At 41.9% G+C, this 19,545-nt stretch overlaps 2 protein-coding genes across 6 annotated transcripts in view; one reads left to right on the top strand and one right to left on the bottom strand.

Annotated features, from left to right (window-relative positions):
* Positions 1–19,545, bottom strand: part of tex11 (testis expressed 11) — a 50,149-nt gene that overhangs the window by 8,253 nt on the left and 22,351 nt on the right. For 2 of the 4 annotated variants that reach the window (XM_088431739.1, XM_088431740.1), the window contains exons 1-5: positions 1,468–1,607; positions 622–734; positions 458–542; positions 275–354; positions 110–190 (exon numbers count right to left, since the gene is read on the bottom strand). In XM_088431739.1, coding sequence (XP_088287865.1) covers positions 110–190; positions 275–354; positions 458–542; positions 622–734; positions 1,468–1,495 — 387 coding nt within the window. In that variant the 5' untranslated portion in view covers positions 1,496–1,607. Of the gene's footprint in view, positions 1–109; positions 355–457; positions 543–621; positions 735–1,467; positions 1,608–19,545 lie in introns of those variants that run through there. The other 2 variants (XM_088431741.1, XM_088431738.1) reach the window with 2 other exon arrangements.
* Positions 4,310–19,545, top strand: part of kdrl (kinase insert domain receptor like) — a 34,482-nt gene continuing 19,246 nt past the window's right edge. The window contains exons 1-9 of one of the 2 annotated variants that reach the window (XM_088431822.1): positions 4,310–4,670; positions 11,933–12,023; positions 13,016–13,239; positions 14,502–14,629; positions 15,846–15,999; positions 16,647–16,783; positions 16,861–17,032; positions 17,249–17,369; positions 17,440–17,609. In XM_088431822.1, the coding sequence (XP_088287948.1) occupies positions 4,622–4,670; positions 11,933–12,023; positions 13,016–13,239; positions 14,502–14,629; positions 15,846–15,999; positions 16,647–16,783; positions 16,861–17,032; positions 17,249–17,369; positions 17,440–17,609 (1,246 nt within the window). In that variant the 5' untranslated portion in view covers positions 4,310–4,621. Of the gene's footprint in view, positions 4,671–11,932; positions 12,024–13,015; positions 13,240–14,501; positions 14,630–15,845; positions 16,000–16,643; positions 16,784–16,860; positions 17,033–17,248; positions 17,370–17,439; positions 17,610–19,545 lie in introns of both variants that reach the window. The other variant, XM_088431821.1, reaches the window with a different exon arrangement.

The following is a 19,545-nucleotide window of genomic DNA, read 5'->3' as shown; positions in this document are numbered from 1 at the left end:
TAGGTATGCCTTACAGTGCTGAAATTACAGTATATATTTTTTCCCCTCTCCATATGGCAGATTTTCTGACGTATACCCGGCAATAACTTGGAGTTGAGTATTTTGTCACCTTGATGGCCAGCCTGAGGAAATGGTCTGCCCGTTCAGGATTCTTGCAGTCGAGCCAGGTTTTCCCAGTTCCGTAGGCCATCTGTGAAGAATAAAAAAAAATGGCTGTATGATTCTGAACCTCTTGAGACGTTTTTTTTTTTTTTAACGGGACACATGTGCTCACCAGGACTTGTTTTCGGATGGTGCCCTCTGGCGGTTTAACCGGTTCACTGCAGTACATAAGACGGCAAGCAGAATGGCGTACTGCAAGATTGAATTAAGGATATACCACACAGCTATCTATAAATATGCCAATTGGTAATTTTCTGTAACCAAATAGCCGAGTCATAACTTTTTTCTCTCGTACCTTTGGCTTTCTGACTTGTACTGATGGAGTTACCCACATTCTTAGTAACAGCCCAGTTCCACAGCTGGATGGCACAATCTTCAAGCTGCAGTGCGAGGAATGGAAACATCACTTATTTGGTATACAGTTGAAAGCTGAAAGCCAGTGGCGTGATTGGAATCTACCTGGGCATCCACCATTTTGACATCATCCTTGAGAACAGACACTTCAGAGAAGATAGTGTCAATCACCTCGCTGGAATTTGTTTGCTGATTCTGCACAAGATCCGCTGTGAGGCCTGAGGACATTATCATTGCACCATTGACTTTTGAGTCGAAAACTTAAACTAAAGCTGGGCTATATGATATATATATATATATATATATATATATATATATATATATATATATATATATATATATATATATATATATATATATATATATATATATATATATATATATATATATATATATACATATATTACTAAATCAAAAATAGTTAAATCACTTTTTTATTGATTTCTCTGATTAAAATCATCTCTCCCATATATATATGAAAAATATTAATACAAAGATAATCCGTTTTAAGCGTTGTAAGCTTAACATTCATAGTTTGAGCTACTTGCTTAAAGAGATAGATGTTTTAATAATTGGTTATAATGGCACACTTCTTTTTTAAAATAAAATTGGTAGAGTATTGGTAGAGTATATTACTTTTAACAGTTGTACTCTAACAGTTAAATTCAATCATATTTTTGAGGTAAAATGGTGTTAATTTGTCGGTTGTTATAACTTAATAATATCCTTAGTTGTGTTTTTCTCAAGATACTACAAACATTTGAGTATGCGTGGTCAAAAAAAGCTATTCAAGTTATAGTCTCATCTAGCATTAGCCACGTTAGCCTATCCAGCTGTTAGCCAGCACGAGCCCAATTGCCAGCCGTCTCCTGCCTTTGTCGACACAACTGTCGAAATAAAAGTATAATTGACATAAAAATGGTTTCTTTCGCAACCGTACAAGATTGTTACCTTTTATAGACAAAACAAATTGCTCCATTTTGAGGTACGGCCACTGAGAAAAAACGAGCGCGGATTAGCTTAGTTTAGCTTATTTTAGTTTAGCTTAGCTTGATGGACAGCTACCAAAAAGGTTGCTCTGTCACACAGGTCCTCAAAGATAAATATCAAAAGAAAACAGCCCAGCATCTGTTTTCACCACTAAGCAAGCGAATTCGAAGCGATAAAATTCAAATCCATTTGTAAACGTCGTTTTAAATGGACACTGTATACAAAATACACTTTTGCAATCACAAAATCTTTGTTGTTTTTTAAGGATATGTATCTGAACTTACCTTTCAACAAACAAAACCATAGGCCAAAAAATTGGTTTCTTACAACAAATTAATTTTATTTTACTATTAACGTTATTTAAGAGACTACTCATTTTCCTAATAATGGTTTATTGTTTTTTTTGTTTTTTTTGTTTTTACAAAAGGAATGGGCAGCTGGGCAAAAAATATATAGCGATATAGTCCATTCCCTTTCGTCTGTTTTGACCTTAGTTTGTGTTTTGTAAAAATGCGTTCAGACTTTTGTCGATTGATTTCTTAAACAAAAACAAATGACAAACTTGCGGTGCAACAAATGTTAAATGATTTATAGTCGCACACACACGCTGCTGCTTTACTGCTTGCGTTCCAGCAGTTCATCCTTCAGAGTGTTTGGAAGACCGGAATAATCCAAAATAAGACACTTGAAAAATGCTCCCATCTAGGTCAGCAACTTCCACCAATTGTTTCTGAGAAGACTTATCAGTTGGGAGTGTGAGGACGCACAAGGAGCGTCCACAAATATTTCTTTTTCATACACATTAGCCTAGATTGTTTCAAATCAGCATTCATGTGCAGCGTTTTCATCTTTGGAATACGATTAAGAATCTGATAATCATTCAGTTGTTTATCATGCTGTTTTTAGTCGTCGATTAATGGCTTATATTAAATAGTCGATTAATCACTTACATGAAAAAGATTTTCTCTTCATCCCCAAAACTGACTTGACTATCTGCCAGTTTAAAAAAAACAAACAAATGTGGGCATTTTTTTGTCATGTCTGTATTTGCATTTGGCCCACATCCCACTAAACATCTTGAAAGTAATTTCATTGAAATCTGCTTCCAATCAGTTATAAAAAATGGTAGTGTACGGTGTTTCGCAAAAGATTAACTGAGCAATTCTCATGTTGGGGCGCTGTGTCAGTGATTTTTTCATATATTTTTTTTATTATCATTATTATTATTTTTTGCTCTCAATAGCTTGTTAAATAGCCGTGCAAAGGCACTCGCTGCCCCAACAGTCAGTGTGAGTAAATCAACACAAGTCCAGATGTTGTTGATGTACTATTACTTTCATGTTTTTGTATTTTGGTCCCGATTTAGGTGAAAAGGTGAGGGCAGGATGTACTTATTTACAGTGCCTGCATGCAACTGTGACCCACGCACAGGCAAGCATGAAAAGAAAACTGTCTGCAGCACATGCACACTCCGCGGGGCGTTGTCGGACAAAAGACAATTATTTATATTGATATAAAAAGCGCTGCGTCCTGTTTGTCAAGTTAAAAATAAAACTGCAAATAATTCCGTGGAACAGTAGAAGACATGATTGATATTGAATTTCCTGTTAGGGCAAGATTGTATAAGTGCTGCTACCTCAACCCTCACAAGCGTGGCTTTGGCTTGATCAGATAACACCGGACAAAGGTCACCACAAAGAGCAAAATCTAGGAGATTCAAAGGTTATCCTGTGAACATGATGGAATCATCTTCCTCCTAATTGTGGACGTACGCAATCCAAACAGATATGCATAGCAATTAAAAAGGAATAAACACAAACACGTTTTCCCTATCGGTATTGCAGCGTTATAAGAATTAATACTTGAACACAAGAAGTGATGCAACACATATAGAAAGACAAAATGTCAACAATCATTGGTAAATGTATATTTTGGTTCCATTTATGAAGTGATTATTATTATTATTATCATTATTACTGCATCCTCGGCAGTTATAAAAAAATTCTTCATGTGTGGATTATAAGAAAAGTCAAGACAAGTAATTACTAGAACAATCGAGAAATCACTTGCTTCATGTTTTAAGTGATTTGTTCTTAGAAAGGAAAATGTGCTCTCAAAATGAAAATAGATTTGTTGATACCTAAAAAAAAAGGTATCCATAAAAAAAATCTAAAAGATAGCAGGCGCAACAGAACAATCTGTTTTATTTCTGGCTCGTCGTCAGGTAACTTGCGTGACTCATGACAACAAGCATCTTAAAATATTAGAAAGGCATACCATGTTTTGCAAAGGAGACACTTTAACACGATGTAGCGAGCGTTTGTTTCACGTTCCGATGAATTTGTTCTTAATTTGAAAAGAAAGTTGTTCTATTCCCCCTAATAACCCCTTTGGCAAATCGGTATCCCCATTTGAGAACCGTTGAATGTCTCCAGAGTTGAGTATAGTCTCCTAACACTTCTCAGTATTTTCACCTTTCTGAACAATTACATCTTCAAAAGAAAGGAATCTCTGAATTGACTTCAGAAGTCTTGTTTTCCTGGAGTCAGTCAGCACATTCCCACCAGATGCTGCTAAAACAGGATTGGCTTACATCTCCATCAAACCCCCCCCCATGATCTTGCTTGTGTGTGAAGCTCGGAGGCAAAACAGTGGAGGAATGTCCCCCCGACCCCCCTCCCAGAAGTGACGTCGCGCCTTCCGCCCCCCCCCCCCCAACCCCCACCCCCCCTCATAAAAAGGTGCCTGACGCGCCGACTGCTCAGTGTGCACACAGGCACGGAGAGGACGTCCCCGTTTCATCTTGCCTGCTTTATTGCGCTACAAAAAAAAAAAACCTAATTGGACCTGAATTGATCTGCTTGCTCCAGGTGGGAACACCTGCCCAGAGGTTTGGGGACCAGAGGAAGGAGCGGGAGTCAGGGCACGCGTGATGGCAGCCGGGAGAAGCGCGGCTCTCTCGTGCGCATCCACCTGAGGATTTTTTTTTTTTTTGCAACCTCCTTCCCTTGACGGAACTTTTGGCACGTAACGCCAGGGAATTGCAAACACTACAACCACTATCACGGAACATTACTTTTCATTTTGTTGATTTTTTTTTTTTTTTAATGAGAGGATGATGGTGCTCAAGTTGGCAATCCTGCTTTTGACATCACTCACAAGTGGTAAGAAGAAATTCATGGCACATCTCAAGTCAGTTTTGCCGAGTTTTCAGCAAGTGTCTCAAAAGTTAAAAAAAAAAAAAAAAGGTTTTGCATAGGATGGTTCGTTGGCTAGGTGTTAATGCGCACCGAAGTACTTGAAGTACACCCAAGTATTACGTTTTTGGAACACAAAATGTTGTGTGCTATTTAGCACCTTTTCTTTGTCATTCTGAAACATGCATTATTATTTACTAATAAAATATACCATTTAGTACATATTTATATCCCAAATTAGTGCTATTTAATAAACCAAACTGAACTACAATTTAACACCTATTTTATAGTGATTTGGGTGCAAAAATCAAAAAGTTGGTACTTTGGCTTTAACATATTAGGGCTTTTGGCTACTATTTAGCCCCTACCGTTACTATTCGGTATACTTTTGGCACGCAAAATTGCGTGTGGTTAATTGTACAAGTGGTTAACGGTGAAAAAAAAAAAAGTATTCGAATGAGGCTCTTCAAAGGTTTTCAAAAGGTGGGCTATTCTTTGTGATTTGAGTGCAAAAATAATACAAACAAAAACAAAACAAAGTCGGTACTTTGGCTTTAACAACTCAGGGCTTTTGGCTACTGTTTCGCAATTAAGTGGTTATAGGTGCAAAAAAAAAAGTATCCACAATGGGCTCTTTCATTTGAACAAACAGGGGATTCACTTTAGGGTCCTATTTAGCTGGTACCTATTCTTTGTAGTTTTACAACCAAAAATAGCTTATATATGAATAAAACATATAAAACAAACAAAATTGATACCATTTCACCCAAAAAGCAACCATTCCTAGTGTTTATATGGGTGCAGAAAAGGATCCCAAAGCGCTTCTTTGGCTTCTACGAAGTGAGGAACCGCTTTTCGGTACAACTTAGCACTGATTTGTAGATTTGGAACCCAAAATGAATACCATTTGTTTCATACCCAAAAGCCATCAATTTGTTATCCGTGGTTATCCATGCTAAGTATTTTTGCGTCCTGTATGCAAGCCCAAGAGCCGAATGACTACTGTATTACGATTTTCTTCAAATGGAGGTGAAGCCATTGAAAAAAAAAAAAAAAAAGGAACAGGCTTCCAAATACATGCCACCTAATGTTCACTGAAACGCAAAGCAACTGCACAAGCAGTCCTCTTATTTGTCTTGTAGCAGTTTCTTCTTGTTTCCCGGTGTTGTATATCACAGATTGCACGATTTGCAATTGGTTCAATTCCATTTCCCAGCAGATTAGAGCCAATTTTTTTTCACTTCTTTGGCAATCCACTAGAGGTAGCCCTGTCCCATTGCAATAGGCGTTGATTCATTTCATGCATTGTGACAGTCGTCTTATTGACGGATTGTGGCCGTCGGCTTGTTTTTGGAGACTTTGTTGGAGACTTTTCCGATCAGCACATTCCACGGCAAGCCACGCCGCTTTGTTCCAGCTATTGTTATCGAGAGAATTCATGTACAGTACGTTTCTTCTCCATGGGCCCTCGCTCCATGCAGCTTTCCTTTCGGAAAGGCCACCAAATGATAACAGGCAGTGGAACAAATAGGGATGGGAATCTTTGACCGCCTTACGACTCCATTCGCTTCGGAATCGATTCTCCATTCGAAACCAGTTTTGATTCCGTTCCATTAAAATGATCTTTGTCTCAAAGCGCAAAGAATCATCATATTAGTTCAGTCTGTGTTGCAAGATATATGCACAGACGCAACATTTTATTTCATATAGACTGTATTTTCATTCACTTACATGTATGCGAATACATTTTTTGCGTATCCATTTGGAGTTTTCATTCATTGTTTCGAGTTCCGTTTTATTTTGTGCATCCACTCCGTGCTCGCGGTGCTCTCCGGCTTGACTTTGCTGAACGGGCTGCACGGCGATGTCATGGCACAGCGCGCCTCCGACCGAAGCCGGCAGGAAGCGTATCCATTTCGTTTGAACTATCGTATCCATTCAGGGACATATCGATTGAAATGGTAGTAAATGAGAATCGGGATTCTTATTAGGATCGATTTTTCGGCACACCCCCAGTAACAAAGGTGAACGTCCTTCCACTATTAGGTCAAGCAAGATACACGCATACACACACACAGGCGGCGTTTCCAAATCAACATCCCATCCAAACAAAGGAAACGCTGTTCCTGCTCACACCTTGTTGTTTGGAGGACATTTCCTTTACCGTCCACACACAAAGGCGTGGGAAAGACACACGGAGGAAGCGGACTGTGGGGCTGCTCACGGATGCGGGACGCGCTACCTGAGGCGGGAAGGCATCCTGGATGCGCTCGTCAGGGAAGGGGAGCCTTCTTATTGGCGCATCAGATGCCTCTAGGAACAAAAAGATACATACGAAAACTACAACCCTGTACGTAATTTACACCATTCAACCAACAAACATCAAATTGACAAAAGCTAATTGAAAAAATTAAAAATTAGAACACTGCAAGTAGCATTTAAAAAAAAATGCGGGACAATGAATTTAATAGTTTTCGTATGGTATTGATGTTATATTGTCCTTTTTTAGAAATATATTCTGACCTCAGTAATTTTTAATTTTTTAAATGGAAATTTGAAAATTTAATTTCACAGTACTTATTTTACAGAAATTATTTTTTATTAGTTCACTCACTCCCAGCCCAATTCAAATAGATTTTAATGCCACTAGCCGTTAATAGCAGTGAATGAATTACCATTAAAAAAAAGGCAAGATTCTTATTATTTTATTTTATTTGAAGGCCATTTCTCACTCGCTTCATATAAACACACCGCTGGCAACAAATCTCTCTAGTTGGGGACCTTATCTGCTTCTTCTTTACTTTTCTTTGAATTAAACTGCGTCAATCTGATATGACAATGAAGGTACGCAATTCTAAATTTGTTCTTGACAGTATACTGTAAAAAACACGTATAAAAATGACTGTTTAGAAATCTGTGATAGAGCTTACTGCGGTTTGTAACGGGATCTCTTTTTTTGTGGCAAATATTTGCCGTAATAATGTGAGAAGCAGGTTTATGTGTTGTGTCTGGCTTGTTTGAAGGTGTTTTCGAATTGCTCCTCCGACACTTGAGATGATGCAGTGGAAAACGGGAGGAATGAGAAGTCATCCAAGTCCGATAAAGGCTCACTGCGCATCGGCAAAAAAAAAAAAAAACACTTTCCTGGAGATAGTCAATTCCAAAAGTTGTCATTTCAATATTAACCCCTGGGTGCCTGGGGATTTATCACTTGACTAGGGTTGACTTTGAAAGGGTCATAATATTACCAAATATGAATATATTTTACTTTCAACCCGTTCAGTGGCATCTGCCATCTTTATGTAAAAAAAATTATAAAAATGTGATAATAGCAAAGGTAACTACGCTGTATATTTATTTATTTATGAAATTAAAATATGGAAAAATTATAGCATTATGACTTTTGAAGACTTTTCCATTATGGGAGTCCAGGCTAAGCCAATCAACGAAGTCAAATGTCATAAGTTGGCCGCTAGCGCCACCTGGTGGTCTTGGGGTCTCATTGGAAAAATGTCATTTGGCGAGTTGCCGTTGAAAAGATTAATGCAAAAATTGAGGGAAATGCATGAAAAAAAAAGAATCAGGTGCTCAATATGTCCAAAAATGACAATAGTTCCAATTATGAATGGCAGTAAATGAGCCCGACATGGGCTAAATTTGTTATCTGCCGTCTGCAAGCATTTAGAAGTGACGGCATGCATATTGAAATTCAACGAGTTTTTGCCCAATGCCTGAGCTAGTGTGCCCCCCCCCCCCCCTTTCTTTTTTATGCCTGCAAATCTCCCAAGACCAGTTTCTAGCTAATAAAACAGCGCCTTCTCAAAATGTTGTCTTAACCCTGCTGTTGGCAAACCGGGACCATTTCAGAACAGTAAGAAAGAAAATTCAGGTGGCGCGGATTGAGCAGTTTGGCAGGCCATCTGAAGCGGCGTCCGCAGCTTAAACTTGAGGACTGGGGACTATTATTTTATTCACGGCTTGTCTTGAGACTCTCCACTGCAAGGTAACTTGGCGATAGATTTCTTTGGCCCCGAACTGCTGCGCCGCCACATCGTAAAAGTGCTTCGCTTTCTGTGTGTGCTGTATGGTTTTTCTTTCTACAACTCTTTTTTTTTTATATATATATATATATATATATATAACCCGGTTGTTTGCAAACGTTTTTTGACTGATGTGAAATAATTTTTTGAGCCAAGTATCCACCCAGCGAAGCAAAGCATTGACAGAAAATCGCTTTTGGGTACTATTTTCAAACCTTTAGGACCTATTCTTTGAAGTTTTTGAACCAGGAATATCTGCAGGTAATATCAAAATCTTATACATTGCAGGAACGGTATATTTTACTTTTCAAACTAAGAGCAAACCAATTGGAACATGAAGCAACATATTTAAGTGGATTTTTGCATTTTGCACGTACTCTCCTAGACGTGACGCTTAAGATGTTTGCTCTCCGATCCTGCATTGTTTTTGAGACTAAAAAAAGAGAAATAAACTAGACTCCGAAAGTTACTTGTGGATCCCACTACACCATGTACAGTATTGCAAAATTCACGGGTGTAACATATGGCGACGTTTCCACAAGGTCACGGAGGCCAAGACAGGATGCGTGTTGCCTTTCGCTACCGTTTGTTCCATCAGCGTCACTTTTTTTTTTTTTTTCAAAGTCTAATGACTCTTCCCTCTTTTGTTGCGAGTGCCACGCAGGCCCTCTTTTCTGCGCCCGCTGTTGGAAACGAGCGGCACGCCGAAACAAAAGCGTCATCGGGCCGCATTGTTGCATTCACCTTGACGGTGCCGTTGGAGACGGCGCGGAAAGGAGCGACGGGAAGTCCACTCATTCCCCATTCTTTGCCTTTCCCTCCACTCATGACGAGCGAGAATGGCTTTTACTGGAGATAACTCAGATGACGACTCCCCTGACGGCTCCTTGATTTTTTTTTTTTTTTTTAATTTGAGATTGAAATCAAAGACACCCACAAGTTGTAAGCAAAAAGGAGGGAATCCAAACAAAGCACAAACAAACTAGGTTTAGGGATTGAAAAGAGGATTTTGAAACGGGGTTAATCGAGGATTATTGTGAAATCCGATTGGGGTTTTAATCTGGGGTTAGGGTTACAAAGTGGGGTTTCATCTAGGGTTTCAAACTAGAGCTTTAATCAAGGGTTAGGGTTTCAAACAAATGCGGGATGTGATTCTAAAGTGTGCTTTTTATCTGGGGTTAGGGTTTCAAAGTAGGATTTTAGTCTGGTTAGGGTTTTAAAGCAATTTTTTAAAATCAGGGTTAGGGTTTTAACAAAGGATTTGGGCTTCAAAGAAGGGATAGGGTTTTAATCTAGGGTTAGGGTTGCAAAATCGGGTTTTAATCTAGGGTTAGGGTTTGCAAATAGGGTTTAATCTAGTGTTAGGGTTTCAAAGTAGGGTTTCAAAGAAGGCTTGGGGTTTCAAAATTGAGTTGTGGTTGCAAGGTAGGGTTTTAATCTAAAGTTGGGTTTCAAAGAGGGTTTGGGTTTCAAAGAAGGGTTGGAATTTCAAGGTAGGGTTTTAATCTAGGATTGGGGTTTAAAGTAGAGCTTTAATCTAGTGTTGGGCTTTAAAGCAGGGTTTTAATCTAGGGTTAGGGTCTGCAAACAGGGTTTTGATCTTGGGTTAGTGTTTCAGATTGAGGTTCTTGGTTGAATTTACGTGAGTGCACAAAATAAAAGCATCCAGATGCAGTCATCAACTTCAAAAAATAGATCTGGATTGAGGTACGGTTAAGGTTTCAAAGTAGGGTCTACATCTTTTTATTTTCATTTTTTTTTTAGCGTCTGACGTTAGGGTTACAATGTTATGCCGAGCCGTCCGGTGTTTGTGGGATTTTTGCGGATGAGTTTTACGACTGGTAGTCGCCCCCTACGAATGATAAATGCGGTAAGAAGAAAAAAGGATCGATTTTTTTCCAAAACCAGAGTGGTCCCGTTTGTCAATAAGGCTGTGCGGAGAGTCCATCTGGATTGAAAGTGAAGCAGAGGTCATCCGTCTGTCTTTGCTTGGCCCGGTGCGTGCGTGCGTGCGTGCTTGTCCTTTTCGCTAACGAGAAGCAGCTCGGGGGCTCTTTGATAAGCGCAATTTGTGGAACGCGGGGCACGCGGGCCGTCGCGGGGGGCCAGGGGCGCGGAGCGCCGGCGCAGGTCGGGCTTCTCCCGGGGGCCCATCTGCAGCCCGTTATTGGGGACCGCGCCTTGGCCGGCGGCCCGCTTTATGAAACGAGCGAGTGCAATTCAAGGTCAAGTTACTTTTTCGGTTGGGTTACGTATGCGCTCGGCAGATGTCTCATTCTTCACATGTGTTGCATTCTACTGGCGGCCAGAACCAGATGTGCTCCCGGGACCCGATCCTTGTTGGACTTGCGCTTACAAACTGGTCATTTCCTGACATTCTTCAATATGCAAGATGTCAGGTTTGGACGCGAAAACCATTCGGGCCGGTAAAGATGAAAAAACACAAAGGGTGGCAGGATTCCCACCTTTGATTTCTGGCTTCTAAGCGATACATCTGAGAATAAAATCAAACTTCTGACTTGAATTCTGACCTCAGATGAAGTCTCATATGAGGATAGAGGTATGAAATATGAGAATGAAGACAGAATTATGACGTTATCCCCAGAGTTAACGCTTCGTTTGATTTTAAAGTCAGAATTCCTTCTAACGTCAAATTCGGACTATTGTGACCAATTGTGAGAATGAAGTCGTAATTCCCACTTCATACACAATAAAGTCATATTTCTGACTTTATTGTCAGAATTATCATTTTAAAGACAGGTTAGTCCTATAACAGTTATAGCATATAACTAAATAACAGTTACAACAAGTAGTATCCAAAATTGGTTCTTGGCTTGTGCGTACAAGGAAATCATTTTGGGGTACTATTTTGCTAGTACCTACCCTTTGTAATTTGTCAAGCAAAATGGGTAGTATTATGCACAAAATACTAAAATTCAGCGCCCATTGTTAGTGGATATGCCCCAAAACCAATGGGTTCAAGAACGTATCCAAAAACGGGTCTTGGGCTTGAACATTTTGGGGAACTCTTACTTGATACTATTTAGTACCTACTCTTGGTTGTTTTGGAACCCCAAATTTGTACTATTTAGCTCTAAGTTCTTAGTGTTTTTTTTGAAAAACACAATTGTGTAGATCAATGGACTTTTTTCGATCCGTGCAAATAACAAGGAAACGTGTGTTCTCCAGGACATTTGGCAGAAGAGCGCTCGCCGAAAATTTGGCCTTCCGAGAATCCCGTCGTTCTCCACCAGGGGGACCCTCTTCATCTCACATGCAGGTATGTGGCATCAAATCCCAAGTGCGTGGAAAAGATCCCAAACTATAACTACATCCTTGCGCTTGCTTAAATTGCCTTTTTTAGACCGTTCTTTTGACTAAAAAAAAAAAAAAAAAACCCTGGGGAAATGACGGCGACGAGGCCAGAGGGCAAATAGCTTCACTTTGCGCCGGAACTTTTGATGGCGGTCCAACATTTATCCATCTTTCGGCTTTGCTGGGAGCGCTGGTATCGCTTGATCATTTTGCAGGCCTGCGAGGAATGTCCGAGAGCGTGTCCACTATCCAACGCGACGCTTCCCTATAAGGACGTCTGCTTGGACAGCTGTCCGATATTTTCTGCTCTTGTGTCGCTGGATGAGAGCGGCCAGAGGTTGTTTGACCCAAAATTCTGCAGACGTGTTTGATGTTCCTCTGGGATGCTTTCAATGAGAATGTTAAAAGCGGGCGCACGAGTTGGCGGAATGCGCGAGGCGGAGGACGTCCTTCTCAAGAAACGCGTTCCCATGTGAACGTTCGCCTTATCGGATGACTCGAAAGGAAGCGAATTGCTGTCGCCCGAAGGGAGACGTCGACGCTGCCGTCCTGAAATAAAAGGCGTGAAAGTTCGTCGCCAGCTGTGGCACCCTTCCTTAAAATAGTAACGGGAAACCCTGGGGATGCTCTCTGGATTCTCATTTTTGCAGGGGAAATTTCCTTTCCTAGCAAGACTACCCAGAAAAGGTCTAAAAAAATTCTAAAAACTGCAGAAAGGTACTTGGATGCGACATTTAAAGGTCATGAAAGAAACCTCTTGAAGCCCCTTGCAGAGCGTAATTGTCATTGCAAAGTGAAATTAAAATTCTGATGTCTTGCGCTGCGCTTTGAATCGCTCGCCCTCACGCCTTCAGGTATTTCCAAACAGTGGGACCCGACCCCGAGCGAGGGCCCGACGTTATTGTTTCATGCCCAAAATGGACCAAACGGTCTAAAATTGCCGGCGTCCTCTACCAGGGGTCACGGGCAGCTGCAGTGGACGCTTCCAAAGCCGGTGGACTCCCGACGGACGCTGACCTGGGAGGGCATGAAAGTCCAGCGCTGCGACTCCAGACACGCGTGGTCGCACTGCAGCAAACTGACCATCACGCACCTCAACGCCAGTCACACGGGCCGCTACGCTTGCGGTTACTCCCGAGGAGACTCCGACCACCTGGCGTCCACCTACGTCTACGTCACAGGTGAGACCCTCGTTATGTGATGGACGGCCCCTTTTCAACGCCGCCGTTATTCCCCTAAGTTAAACAAACAGAGGTAATGTTCCACCATGAGAAAGTCAAGTCCAAACTGTGGCACGGATAAGAATCGTTTCGCGAATTGTTTTCTTTGTCGGGGGGGTTTGCCCGTTTGTTTTTGTCAAAGTCATGTAAGAGCCGCGATGAAAGAGGAGTGTGAGGTTCTCACGCCGCGATTGGGATCTGCTGACGCCGGTCCGCGGCCATCTTGACAGACGTAGTGCCAAATGCTCAAGCTGGAAAAAATGAAGTCTTATCGTTTTGCTCAAGCAATTTCGCGTTAAAAGTCCAGTTTGGACCGCTTGATGACTGAAGGCTTCAACTCAAGATTACTTCTAACGCAGGTGTCAAACTCAAGGCCCGTGTGCCAAATCTAGGCCGCCTCATCCTTTTATGTGGCCCGTGAAAAGGCTCGGTTTTGTCACGTGAAGTGCAATAAAATGAACATGATCTTATCTGATTGTTTCATTGCCATTCCCTTCAGCGCAGCTCAATCTACCGGATGCATAAAGCAACCCCAGCCACTACTGTAGCTTCTATTCTATGCGCCTTATAATGCGGTGCACCCTATACACTAAAACAATTTTAAAATAGGCCATTCATTGAAAGTGCGCCTTATACTGTAATCTGGTGCAATTTATAGTGCGGAAAATACTGTATTCCAAAATCCGGTAGAATTTTCCTAAAATTAACCCATGCAATTTTGAAGACTAAAAGATGATTATAATAATAATAATAATAATAATTCAAATCTTTACTGTAAAAGCACATAGACACTTAGACATACATCTAGATAGGCATAGTGAGATTGCACGGGAAGCCCCGGTTGCTGATTGTGGTTTCCTGCGCAAGCTACTGTTTTTGCTTAGTCTGGCTTCCAAAGGAAACGTGGAACAAGTTCACGTTTCAAGCATTGTTTGGAAGAAGATGTTGCGATTGAGCCCGAGCGAGACACAATTTCAGTTCGGTTTTCTTTGGATTTGCATGAAAAGCCCAGCGGACAAATAAGCAAGCGACAATTTTGTGGTATTGGCTCGGGCAGACTAAACAACATGACTGCTGAATGTGTTTCCTGATGACAACCTTCTGTGCCGCCTTTCAGCTGTTTGTTACATCAAACAGAAAACTCCTGCTTAAAAAATTGCCCCAAAACAAAGTTTTGTTGTTTTTTTCCACCCGTCTTTCAATTGTCTAATTTTCCCTCATAGATCCCGAGCAGCCATTTGTGGAGCCCCATGATCAGACGCCTTACGTCCTGTTCATCCATCGGCATGAGACCAGCCTGGTTATTCCTTGCCGCACGTCGTCTCCCAGCACTGTCGTGACACTAAGTCAGGTACGGACTCACACAAGCACAAAATTGACATTTGTGACTCAAACGTGACATGACTCGGGACATTTGTGACTCATACTTGATGTGACTTGGACTTTGGGACTAAAACTTGATTTTGCTCGGACAAAGAAGTAGTCCAAAAGATCTCACACGTGGCAATACATCACAGGTGTCAAACTGCAGTCCTCAAGAGCCGGTATCCTGCATGTTTTCAAAACTTCTGTCTCAAACACACCTGATTCAAATGATTAGGATTGATGTCAAGTTGCTAATTAGCTATTTTTTTTGCATCGGGTATGTTGGGGAGCGAAAAGTAAAAACATGCAGGATACCGGCTCTCGAGGCCGGGAGTTCGAAACAAACGTACGACGTGATATCACACAGGAGGCACGGAGCATTTTTGCCTTTACGTATCACTTGGCGGTTCCCACAAACTTCATCTTAAAACACACAACAAGCATCAGGGGAAACTAAGGGAGTCGCTCTGTCTGCTTCCTGTACCAACAGGAAGGTGCTCCAAGTTTTTTTTTTTTGCTCGGAATAGAATCCGAGACTAAATTTGTCCCTGTCAGGAAATGCAGGACAAAACCCGCGTCCAGCGACAGGAAACAACAAGGTAACCTAGCCCGAGGACCACTGACTTTTGATGGCGTTTGCCCGGGATGCCGCAGGAAGTGAACCCCCGAAGTTGCCGGCGCTCGGTACCGCTCCGTCCATTCAGCTGTTAAGTTGCCAATCACGGCGCTATTTATGACTTTGCGCCCACTCGTGGACAAACAAGCTGTCTGAGATGGAAGAGATAGAAGCCGGTGTGACCTTCCTGCCATTTGTAAATCAATGATGCTCCTCCTTCCTGCTCCCTTTCCTTCCTTCCTTCCCTCCTTCCTCGCCTCTTCTCTCCCAGCCCGATTTTTGGCATCAGAACAAGCAAACATCAATGCACGTACATCCTTTTCCCAAATCCACCATGTGCCGCGCTGGTTACGTAACTCGTTTGCAGAAGTCCCCATCCAAAAAATTTGAATACAGTACAGAAAAGTAAGCGAAACCTGCGCTACGGAGAGGTCAAACAAAAACATTACTTTTACCGTTCCCATATGCTTTGCACAATTTGAACAAACGTTTGCTCTTTTGACATTTATTAAGTCTGCTAGCCTAACGCTAAGATCACAGCGACTTGTTTTAAGTCTGCCGGCCTAACGCCAACGTGGTTTTACAGCTCTCGCCTACCTCGGAGACCATTGTCAACGAATGGGACCCAGAAGTGGGCTTCAGGATCCCCTACAGCCCCGAGACCGTATACGATATGCTTATCTGCACCGCCGTCATCAATGGCCGCCTGTTCAGCTCCATGTACATGCCCAAGAGATTGTGTGAGTGCACGAGTCTTTTCCAGACAAATAAACTTGTTCCATCCCAAAAACGTATTTTGACGTTTGTTTGTTTTTAGGAGTCCAGAAATGCAATTGTAGGTACTTATAAACATATTTTTTCCCGTCTTTGCTCAAAAGGAGGGTCCAAACATGGCTGGTGAATTCACATTTAAGTACTTACTGAATTGGGTATTATGAATTATTATGTATATATATATGTGTATATTATGTGTAATATTATGTATTATGAATTAAGGTATTAGTGTAGTAACTACTTTAGGGAGTAAAAGTACTAAAGTAATTGACTACCTTGGGTTTGAAAGTACTAATTAATACCATAGGAAATTAAGTAATAAAGTAATTGAGTAATTGTTTACTTTGGGAAACATGTGCTAAAGTAATCAATTATTTAAGCATTGAAATACTAAAGTAATGGAGCAGTTGATTACTTTAGTGTTTTATCTCCTAATAAAGTACCTAAGATAATTGATTAGTTTAGTGCCAGCTATTCTTAGACCCTCCTTTAGCCAAACACTTATCAAAATAAGTACCTGGGATTGAATGAGGATCATGCTTAAAAACGTCAAATTCTGTCTTTGGCACTGAATGAACAGCAGTCTCATTTTCACACGCGTCTCCCTTAGCAGCCCTGTATCTTGAGAACGTGACCGTCACCCCGGAGCGGGTCAGGGTTCTGGTTGGCGACACGCTCTTCCTCAACTGCACGGGTGTCACCACTTTTGGGGAACGCATCAGCTTCACGTGGGATTTTCCCGCAAAGAAGGTAAGCCGGAGACACCGCGTCCAACCGCAGCCCGGATGCAACCGATGCGCTGACGGGATACCCTTTTCGGTCTTCAGGAGAACCGCCACTTCACAAACAAGACCAAAGACCTCCCGTCCATTGCCTTCACCATGAGCAAGGCATTAGTGTTGCCCAACGTCACCATGGAGGACAAGGGCTTGTATCGTTGCAAAGCTGAGATCGCGCCCGGCAAGCATAAGAACGCCACAGCCAAAATCCTCGTTTACGGTGAGCGTCAACTCACCCCCAACTTTGACTTCCTGTGACTTCTTGCGTTTTATAATCGGGCATCCATTGAAATGACGCTGTTTCGACACACCTGCTTCTCAACTATATTGCCTGTATATCGTGAAAACCAATGAAAAATGGAAAACTCTGCCGTCGAAGGAGAAGCGCGATGGAGTGATTTTTCTCAGTTTTTGCTATGTCTATTTTTTTTTCCAGAACACCCCTTCCTCAACATCTCATCCAGGCATCCGACCACAGTGGTGGTGAAGGAGGGCCGAAAGAGGCTGGTGCTGGAGCCCAAGGTCAATGCCCTGCCAGCGCCAGATACGCTGACATGGCAAGTTGCGGCTCACGCGGCGTCCTCGTAGTTGCCGTTGCCGCCACTGACCGGCTCCTTCGCCCGGCAGGTATAAAGACGGCGTCCCCATCCTGAAGAATTCCACCTGCTACAAGATTTCCGGCTACAACTTGATCATCTCTGACGTGCAGCAGAAGCACGACGGCATCTTCACCGTCGGCCTCGCCAATCGAGTCCACCGCCTCTACCGAAACCTCAGCTACACCCTGCAAGTGGAGGGTAAGATGGGGGCGGGCATTACTTCAACTCAAACATTACTTCAAGGTTTTATTTTTTTTTTTTTGGGACCCCATTCGAGGAAGAGTGCTCAGTCAGCGACATAGGCAGAGTTCTGAAGCCCAGATGTGCATTTTTTATCCCGGCTGTATTCTTACTTATATTACCGTGATTCTCCAAATATAATCATTATCGTAAAGCTATGAGCTATAGGACGGATGTCAGTTGGCAGTAAGTGCAGCTAACGGCACCTTGTGTTAGCTGAGGTTACGGCATCATTTTCAATCAAAGAGGCGAGCAGGCCGAACCAAAGTCCGAGTCCATCCTTGTTCACGTAACTAAAATGGAGAGGATCGTGTCAAACTTCATTAAGAGGGACGAGGTGTGGAACTGTGTGAAAAAACACGGAAAAGTATTCCGTTTGACTTAATTGCGGTCTTTCGGCATTCATTCATTCATTTATGGTTCTTTTGCTCTTAATTTGACAACAAAAACATATTCTTCCGTTTCACGCAATATTAAAAAAGACGAGACACGGCAATCGACCCTGGGTCAAGGCTACGAGGAAACATAGGAGCACGACATGAAGTATTTGTCGTCCATTAGCTGACCAAAGTGAGTGGACGGCAGGTAGCAGCTTAAGCATGAGAGGAATTTGTGCGCTTGTTGATCCCGTTGGGAGATTGGCGTGGATGCGGAGGCAGCTGTTGTTGATTAGCGGGCCTCTTTGGAAGGGGCCTGTCTGCGTTCTGCGCACTCGAGCGAGCGCCGCAGACCCCCCCGGGTTCACAGCCTTTGTTTTCGCCCTCACCATGTAACACATACGCAAGTGGGCCGCTTGTATAATGGCAAATGTAGTAAACATGGAGCTCGGAGGAAGCAAAAAAATGGAACATTTGGAGGTTACAGTCAAATCCCACTTAGTGCAGGGGGACGCCCCACCTGCCATTATAAGGCGCATAGAATAGAAGCTACACGAGTGGCTACAGTAGTTATGCATTCACTAGATCAGTCCTTCACAAATAGTGGGGCGGAGTGGAGCTGAAAATTGGTCTTAATCATTTGAGTCAGGCGCGTTGGGGAGAGAAAACCAGAAAACATGCAGGATGCCGACAGTTGTTGAAAGTTGACTGATATTCATTCTCTTTTTAAGATTAAAAAGGATACAGTTTTAGGTATACTTGTACATTTTTTTTCATGTATATATAGTATATATATAGTATATGTCACTGTATAGCAAAGCTCCATGTGATCTGGAATTCTTTTTTAATCACTTTCAGTTTCGCCAGACATTATCTGCTAAAAATAAAACGACCAGTCTCAATTTCCAGATGGCAAAAGATCAGAACACCCCGCATTACAAATCTCCTCTACTACTCATTATATACTTCCATAACACTTGTCCTTATTGGGGTCACGGGCTTGACTTATTGCGTGAGAATGATTTAGCAGCATTTCACGACAATAAAGTGGGAAAAAATGTGAAGGAAATATTTATAGCGTCCCACCATGTCACGTCACTAAAACTTACTGGAGTGACATAAAATGAAGCTTGCAAATAAACAGTGCCGGGAGAAATTCTGCTTTGAATTAAGAAACTATGTAAATGTTGTTTATCAGATACTGCGCAGCAATGCGACGCTGTATGCAGCCAGAGGTGGAAAAAGCGCTCGAACTCGAGCAGAAGTAAAGCATATGTGTACAAAAAAAACAATTTGGAAAAATAGACTTAAGTGACAAGTTAAAACTACTGTCATTTGATCATAAAGCTCAAGTGGAAATGCAGTACCGTACTTTCCCCACTATGAGGCGCACCTAAAAGCCTTCAAATAAAAAAAAAGCCGACAGTGCGCCTTATAATCTGGTGCGCTTTATACATCGCATAAACTGTATTGAACAATTCAAGTTTTTATCACACCCTTTTTGAAATTTTGATACG

The sequence above is a fragment of the Hippichthys cyanospilos genome, chromosome 13, assembly GCF_059441005.1.
Source record: "Hippichthys cyanospilos isolate Australia breed blue-spotted pipefish chromosome 13, RoL_Hcya_1.0, whole genome shotgun sequence".
NCBI lineage: Eukaryota > Metazoa > Chordata > Actinopteri > Syngnathiformes > Syngnathidae > Hippichthys > Hippichthys cyanospilos.
Note: the sequence above shows the minus strand (reverse complement) of the source record. Positions and strands in the feature narration are given on the sequence as shown.